This window comes from Stegastes partitus, unplaced genomic scaffold, assembly GCF_000690725.1.
Source record: "Stegastes partitus isolate 25-593 unplaced genomic scaffold, Stegastes_partitus-1.0.2 Scaffold79, whole genome shotgun sequence".
In the NCBI taxonomy this organism is placed as follows: domain Eukaryota; kingdom Metazoa; phylum Chordata; class Actinopteri; family Pomacentridae; genus Stegastes; species Stegastes partitus.
In genome coordinates this window covers 52,181-60,446 of record NW_007577810.1, presented here as the reverse complement: position 1 = coordinate 60,446, position 8,266 = coordinate 52,181, and the positions used below count along the sequence as shown (strand labels likewise).

Genomic DNA, 8,266 nt, shown 5'->3' with positions numbered 1-8,266 from the left:
TTTAGATGGAATCTGTTGGATGTTGCTGTCGTCTTGACTTCCATCATCAGCATCATTTTCAGCGAGATGTAAATGGCGCATGTAATTCCAATCAGTCCCAACATCCTAAGGGTCTTGAGGGTACTCAGACTAACACGAGGTACACACACACACACACACACACACACACACCCACACACACACACACACTCACACACACACAGACACTTGACAAAGTGCAATCTTTTTTGTTTGTCAAGTGTCTTTGGGTTGCAGATGTTTGTGTGCATTACTTTCCGTGACAACTCCTGTGTTTCTCTGCAGTGTTGAAGGTCAAGATGACAAGAGTTTCATATCTATGGGGATAATATTCTTCCATATACACATGTGTGCAACCAAGCACTCGATCCCGAGTTCACAAACCCCGCAGTGAATAATAAAGAAGCCTTTGCAGATAGCAAAATCGAAACAAGCCAGATATGCAAGATATAATTTCCTCATCAGCGCCTCCTGCTGATCGTTGCCTGGAACATGCACCTCCACTACAGCTTCCCCATCTTGTACGATACACCGCAGAGAAAGGCATCGAAGGTACATCACGTCATTACTGTGTTACTTGCATTCTCTCTAAGTCTCCTTGCATCAACTAACATTCGATACTTCAGCTGCTTATTGGCAAAACAAGATAGACCGTATCTAATAGAACATTACGAAATTATTACCTGCTTGGGACCTTACCATTGTGCACATGGTTAAACCTTCCAAGGACAAAGTTTATTCCAATCCATGCGTAGACACCTAAAACCAACACAAGTTTCAAAGTTATTACGTCAACTTTCATCAGCGTCTACAAAGCTGCACTGGATGTAAATTAAAAAAGCAGGTCTAAAATACGGATTGAATCTTACATCCAACTAATTTCGGTGCTTTAGTGCCCATGAAGTGATGAATGAATATCAAAATGATTTCTTGAATCTTGAATATCAAAAAGACAGCAACTGACTTTACTAGAAAACACTCATTGCTCATTTTTCCATGTATTCACCGTCTTGTTTTCCAGAAATCACTTCTACATGGGAATCAGAGAAGAGGAAGTTGAAGTGGACTGGGATATCTGTGTGCACATCCTCAAGAAGTGCCTCCTGCTGACTGAGATTAAAAAACACAAAAATGTCACATGTTTTTCTTTTTAAGTTTAATGTTTCTGGCAGCCATTTTATATATTATGATAATATTCTGATTAGGCCCAACTTTACCTTTCAGGAAGGATTCTCATGCCCGCTGTGCACAGGAAATACAAGGGTGTTTCTTTTGGGGATCAGACACTGAAACATGACAAATCAGAGCACAAGGCAATGAGAATTCGACTCATACTTTTATGGATAAATGAAGTGTCACAGCAGCTGAAGAACAAGAATAAGAACAATAATATTAAGATAGTGGAAATCAGCTAGTCAGTGTTGGTTCAAGGTATAAATCCTTAAATGTGTTTATACCCTTCCATTAAAGAAAAGGCAAAATTCACAATAATTACTAAAATAGCTAGAAACTTTAAAAAGTAATAATAAATAAAACATTGCTAAATTATATTTTTGTGAAATAAGACGTTGCTTTTGAATTGTGGTAGAAAAGAATTTAAAAAAAAAAAAAAAAAAAAAAAGGACACATTAGAGCACTTTGCTGATGAGCAGTGGGTCAAAACCAAAATACCTGTCAACAGGTGCAGAAGTCTAATTGAGAGTTACAGAAAACACTTGATTGCGTCAAAGGATTGTTCAACAAAATATTAGTTTTTGGGTCCCATCATGCTTGTTTGCTTGTTTGTTTGTTTTGTTTAAAAAATATATTTCTGTTGAATCACAATTCAAAAGCAATTCCATGATTTTCATAGATTTGTATTTATTCTTACTTTTGTCAATTTCAACTTATTAGCTGTTTTTTCCTTTTTTAATGGGAGGGTATAAATGACGACTGTAGATGTGCTGACAAAAGTGGCTACATTTGAGCAAGTTGCATACAGATTGAGACCCAGTCTATTCATTTATGTCCTGTGTAGTGAACATTTGTTTTTGATCTGTATCTTTTGACTCATTTCAGCTATGAAGTCTTGCTCCTCCCTTCTTGGCCTTTCCAATGATATCTCATGTGTTTGGGTGGGATGAGAGGAACTTTGTTTTCATGCTGAGACAAAATGGAGACGGTAGCAAAACACACTTTTCACATTCACTAAATGCACTTAAAACATATTAAAATAAAATAAGATAAAACTTTATTAATCCAGAAGGAAATACTTCTCCCAAATGACAAAGCATAAGATATGCAGCGCCTAAAAAGTAGAAAAACAATAAGATACGAGTACAATACATAGCTGAAATAAAATACATAAGCTAGAATATAACAGTAAAAAGTAAAGGTAATAATTATATTATAGTTCATGTAGTCTCTTTTGTTTGTCTGTCTCTTATTCGTGGTTGTGTGTTTTGTTAGAGATGTATAGATGGACTGTGTGCAACCTGTGTTTGGTTAAGAGAAATGTCCATGTTTGTGGATGTAGGCTTGTTATACTCCTATTTAACCAGTCCAGTTTTCATTGTTAAAAAAAGGGGACAGGAAACACAACTTTTTAATGAGATATAACAAATGTTCTGTTAAAAATATCAATAAGAAAGAACATAACATTTTCTAAATACTATGACCACCAACATAAATAGCAAACACAAAGTCTGGTGTGCCCTATGTAACACAGGACAGAGTTGTACAAAACAAGCTTTGGCAGTGTGACTGAATTAGAGTTCAGCTGTTCTGAATTGTTCTGTACAAATTAGAGATACATAATGATAATAACATGTCATCTGTAGCAGTCGATAAAAGGCTTTAAAATAAATTTAGGTATTGGCCCAAAGTGAACATTTGCTGATCATGTCTGCCAGGCTAAAAGTTTACAGTTTTGTTTAAAAAGGTTAAAATAAAAATGGCATATTTTATATGTAAGTTTAAGTAACTTTCCTAATCTGTCTAATAATGTGAACAACTGAGAAGAATTGTGCCATATGTCTGCACCTGCCAGTGGGCCACCATGATAAGAAAAGGTGTAATACTATGTTGATTCCACTACAGGAGAGGCCTGATGTTCTCTGTAATTAGGTGGGGGGAATATTTATATTGAAAGCTGTATCGGCAATCAGCCAGCATGAGTGGAAATTTATCAACATATTTGATACTCTGAATATCATGAATCTTTAGTAAAAAAAATAAAATAAAATAAAAAATCTGCACTGCACATTCTCAGGCAGTAACTCCCAAACTGGGGTTCAGGTCACACATAAGGGGTTGTGATACGATTCTAAACCTCATGTAATTTATAATAAGAAAAAAAATGAATCCTAGTCATTTTCTAATGAAACACAGTTTACTTCTTTAGACTTCTAAAACAACCTACAAAGGGAAAAGAAGGCACATGGATACAATTCCAATTTACAATATTTAGTTGTTTTTTTTTTTTAAAGGAAATGAATTAGTGCAACTTTGTGCTGCAATAGCTATATCATCAACTTGCCATATCACCTGCATTCTCTTCTCAACCTCACTCCACTCAAAACAATGATTAATAAAGCCCTCAATATTTATAGGCACATTACAAACATTTCCTGTAACTGAAATGTGTTTCTCTTTAAAGGGGAGGACGTTCTGTGATTACATGGTCAGAGTCCAGGCAGAGAAATCCAGAGATACCCTGGTTCTATCAAGGTAAGCGATAAGTTTTATTGGCATGGTATGTCGGACTTGATATGCTAACATGTAGGGAACATGACATGAAGAGAATGAGATATTGTCTTATTCCCTGTATGTCTAGGATTTCATAATTGTGCAGAAATGCACATGAATCACTGAGTAATAAATTATACATCAGATATTCAAGATAATGAAGACAAGACATGTACAGTATAGAATAATTTAAATCAGTTAAGGATTTGGTCGAATTTACTGTATACTTGTACATCTGAAAATGTTTGTATGTTGTACGGTATATAATGCCAGAAGTAAAAAAACAAATTGAGCTGTTAATAGTTAACATATGTAGCCTAAAAACAAACAAGAGAGTTGAACTCTTATCTACTGTGAACTTAATTTGTCTGACTGTCTGGACTGAATATCTGATTGTCACGAAAATGCTTGCAAATGACAACTCTACAGCTGGTAAGAATAATTTATCTCGTTAACAGCATTTAAGTACCTAAAAAATCGATCTGTCTACAACAAACTGATCTTTTTCAGTCATGGACTCTCAGTATCACCAGTTTGGTTCGCCTGAAAGCGGATCCGTCCATGAAAGGCGCACAATCCCAATGCCTACAGGTAAAAATTACACGTTAAGTGATTTGGATTTAGTACTTTCAGATGTCACCATAAACAATGAAAATGTGTTCCAATGTTTTACAGGTTTGAAGAAGATAGTGGTTTATATCCTTTATGCCGTCCTGCTGCTGCTCATGTTGATTCTGCTGATGGTAACTGGGGTAAAATGTACGGCTTTAAACACACAACAATAAACTGAAACTGGCTTACTGATATATTATTCTAATATGATAATCAGAACCATTTTCTTTTTTCAAAGTCTCCCAGTTAAACACGGAAATCTCGGATGTCAAACTCCAGCTTAAGAAAATCAGCCATCAAGGAACAACTTCAGGTTCAGGTTAAAGAAAGTGCTTTCTGGTCTGAATATAATGATGCAGCCAAAACATGTACATCCTCTAAAAAACTTTGTTTGGTGTTTTTGTGGCTTCTTATATTACAGATTCAGCAATAGTGCAAGAGGTCCTTTTAGAGAAACTGTCCCCAATTAGAGGTAAAAACTGTATACTTTAATTTCAGCAAAATCAGAATTCTGTGCTGTTTCATCAGCTGGACTGTTTTAATCCTCATCAAACCAGGAACATGTAGACAAGGATGGACGTCCTTCGAGAGAAGCTGCTACATGCTATCCAGCAACACTTTAACCTGGAGCAAAGCAGAGGAGCACTGCAAGACTGAGTCAGGACACCTGGTGGTTCTGAACAGCGTGGAGGAACTGGTAAGGTTTAAAGAGCTCATATTGTGCACATTTACAGGTTTATAATTTTATTTTTTGGGTCTTCTAGAATATGTTTACATGCTTTAATGTTATAAAAACACACCATTTTTCTCATACTGTACATTGCCGCAGCACCTCTTCTCACCCTCTGTTTGAAATACTCTGTTTTAGCTCCTGTCTCTTTAAGATCCCTCTCCTGAAAAGTCCAGTCTGCTCTGATCGGTCAGCTCAGTTCTGTACTGTGATGCCAGATTTATAGTGTTACAGGGGAAGTAGCAGAAGTAGCTATGAAGAGGAAATAATGGCAGACGACAATGAAGCTGCTCATTCAAACTAGCTGCCAGGCAGGTGTTATGCAAGTGTGCTACATGATGACAAAAATAAATAAAAGAAGACAAACCAGTTGTTCAGTCAGGTAATAAACAGTGTTTTCTGTGAGATGGAATAACTGCCTTTGATGTGCACTCTGGGCTTTGTAAGTTTGCAGATCTTTACGTGCACAAATAACTGTAACACGCTAAAGGAAAGGGAAAAACCCCAAAAGCATTAAATGGGTTTTTTAAATTTGGGTCTGTACCACATCCGTAATCTTCTACTGTGAGACTCCAGTGTATCAGTGTGCCCTGTAGGCAGTGCACACACAGCAAAAGACTTACACATTTAACAAAGGCTTAAAAATAACCCATTGTTGTCTTTATATTGTAGGACTACATTTCAAAAATTGTTGAAATCAGATATAACTACTGGATTGGACTTGTGGAGCGGGAGCATGAGGGGCACTGGAGCTGGGTGGATGGAACCAACTTTGACTCAACCCAAACGTAAGAGAAATGAAAGACATGCAAATAGACAAATTGAAGAAGCTCGGGGTCGTGGAGTGATCAACACCTGTAACATCACTGCTTCCCTTCCCTCCTGTGTTTGGTTTCAGTTACTGGGATGAAGGTCAGCCTGACGACTGGGACTACAGAGTGAACGGAGAGGACTGCGGACAGATTCATGGCTCCATCACACGCAAACGCAAGCTGTGGAATGATGCGGACTGTAAACTGTCGTACAGGTACATCTGTGAATCCAGGTTGTGAGAGACAGTGGACCTCTCACCAACAGGACAGACCCAACACAATGTGAAAAGATGTTACTGATTTGTAATTGAGTGTGTATCACATAAAGACATGAAACTTGAATGCTTGTCTGTAAGGATTTTATTGGACAATAAAGCAGTAAATATGAAAAAAACAAAAAAACAAAACAAAAACCACTTGTTTTACTTTATTGATTATAAATAGCAGCATACTCCTCAGTGCTGGAGAAGTATTTCTCCACTGACTATGGAAACTCTTGAATTCATCATAAAATTATCCAGTGAATAATGTATACTTGGTTTATGTTGAACATATCTTGTCTTTGTCCACTCTGACTGTGAGAAAGACTCAGGAGTGTTGAAATGTTAGTCTGTTCACACAGTATGCTGCAGATTAAGCAATTGTTCTGTACTTAGGAAATTGGCTGCACTCAAGCGGACAAGCATTTGATTCAGCCATATTTTGGTGGAAGCTGCATAGAGGACTTTGTTTCAAAACGAATTCTTCATGACTACATATCCCTGTGCTCCTGAGTTTACTTGCAGCGATCGCTAGGAAGGTGGGCGTTTTCTTCATTATATTCTGCCTTGGCAAAGCACATGGCTGCTTTCCTGTCACACTCACAGATAAACTTCTCACAGGGATCGTTATCTAAATGACAAAAACAGAGGAGAGCAACAGATGAGTGGGGGAGAGAGGTGGGATAGGAAATAGAGGGATCAACCAACAAACATTTTTTTAATCCATTCTCCACATAATTATAAAGGACCAGTGTGTAGGACTATAGCGGCCACTTCAACATAAAAACACAGGATGCCCTCTCCAAAGTCACTGTTTGGTTTGTCTGTTCTGGGTAGTCTTGTATTATCAGACCATTCTGCAATTCTACACGAATTATCATTCCTCCATGGATATAACACTCTGGCTTGTTTGCATTTCCTTAAACCAGTCACAGTCATCCTGAAAGCCACATGAAATGTGACAAATGGCAGGTTTATACCAACAGTCTACATCTGGTGAGTCAGACCAGATCTGGGCCTCTGTGGAAACATGTTTACTTTTGCTTTTCTTTTTTTTTAAGATAATGAGAACCAAAGCAGTTCTGCTTCTTGGACTATAGCTCTTATGCATAGAGCAACACATTCAGTGAAGAGATCCCCTGGTGCCACTATGACTGAAAAGGCTGTAACATTTGTGATTGCATCTAATTTAGTTGTGCTACAGGTGAGAATGTTTGAGCAGGTTTCAAAATCTCTCCCAAATTTGTCTAATCAGAGGCCAAGGTTGTTCATTCTGGCCTTATTTTTTCAGTAACAAGAAGCAGCTGCATTTTTCCACATGCGTAGAGCAAACCCAGTTTCCAGTGGGCACTGTGCAGTGAAACACAACTATTTGTAGTTGCAGTTTATTATCCACAAATGACAAAACAGATACATCTCAGTAAGTCCTACACACTGGTCACTGAAGAACTGATTGCTATGCATAAAAGAACGAAAATTTCTTGTGCGATTTCCAAGCACTAAGTGCAATATCACAAGAAACTTAGTGGCTAAACGGCTACAGGTTGTTGTTGAACACTCACTCAGACAGGTGACCGTCTTGCTGGCCTCGTCACAGGTGTAACTGTATATTTCAGTGTACGGGTTGTCGAATATGGGCCAGCATTCATCGTGCTGCAAGGCCTCAGTGTAGCACCGATCATGGACCTGACAGCAGCTACAACACACACAAACAGCACCTCAGAACTGCAACCACAAATTACTTTAATTATCAAATAATCTGTGAGTTTGGTTTTCCATTAGTTGTTTAGTCTAGAAGATGTTAAGAAATATCTTTTTTTTTTTTATCCCATAAATGAGTCCAAGTCTTCAAAATATCCTGTTTTGTCCAAACAACAGCATGACTGGTGCTCAGGTTAGGGCACCTGAACAGAGAACATCAGCGGACACAACAAATAACTGCAGCCGTGTTACCTGTCAAGCTCATCAACAGGTGTGCCAGATCCTCCCAGTCCACAGTAGCAGCCGTAGTCGGCATAGTCCAGCAGCGGCCAGCTGTCAGGTAAGGTGCACAGCATCATCCCCCTGAACTGCCACAGAGCTCGATTAGCCAACACTGGGAGACACAA

General features: G+C 38.0%; 2 protein-coding genes and 1 long non-coding RNA gene across 3 annotated transcripts in view; 2 read left to right on the top strand and 1 right to left on the bottom strand.

The window, feature by feature from the left end:
* Positions 1-19: 19 nt before the first annotated feature.
* LOC103353612 (uncharacterized) lies at positions 20-1,104 on the top strand. The gene is made up of 3 exons (XR_520012.1): positions 20-139; positions 304-570; positions 1,040-1,104. It is a non-coding gene; the product is annotated as an uncharacterized LOC103353612 (long non-coding RNA).
* Positions 1,105-4,137: 3,033 nt separating this feature from the next.
* On the top strand, positions 4,138-6,311 carry LOC103353611 (C-type lectin domain family 4 member E-like). Its single transcript, XM_008276665.1, has 8 exons — positions 4,138-4,176; positions 4,255-4,335; positions 4,420-4,503; positions 4,595-4,675; positions 4,778-4,828; positions 4,914-5,053; positions 5,759-5,874; positions 5,985-6,311. Exons 1-8 carry the CDS (start codon positions 4,149-4,151, stop codon positions 6,136-6,138), a joined length of 735 nt encoding a protein of 244 aa, XP_008274887.1. The 5' UTR covers positions 4,138-4,148; the 3' UTR covers positions 6,139-6,311.
* Positions 6,312-6,673: 362 nt separating this feature from the next.
* The window catches only part of pla2g1b (phospholipase A2, group IB (pancreas)), a 6,951-nt gene continuing 5,358 nt past the window's right edge, over positions 6,674-8,266 (bottom strand). The window contains exons 2-4 of the mRNA XM_008276738.1: positions 8,112-8,253; positions 7,721-7,854; positions 6,674-6,789 (exon numbers count right to left, since the gene is read on the bottom strand). Of these exons, the coding sequence (XP_008274960.1) occupies positions 6,674-6,789; positions 7,721-7,854; positions 8,112-8,253 (392 nt within the window). The remainder of the gene's footprint in view (positions 6,790-7,720; positions 7,855-8,111; positions 8,254-8,266) is intronic.

What these genes read in the sequence shown, in the direction of transcription:
- LOC103353611 (XM_008276665.1), top strand. Translation starts at nt 4,149, where the DNA reads ATGCTTGCAAATGACAACTCTACAGCTG. An exon ending in GATGGTAACTGGGGTAAAAT is followed by an intron (nt 4,504 to 4,594) that starts GTACGGCTTTAA and finishes CTTTTTTCAAAG; the next exon opens with TCTCCCAGTTAAACACGGAA. An exon ending in AACTTTGACTCAACCCAAAC is followed by an intron (nt 5,875 to 5,984) that starts GTAAGAGAAATG and finishes GTTTGGTTTCAG; the next exon opens with TTACTGGGATGAAGGTCAGC.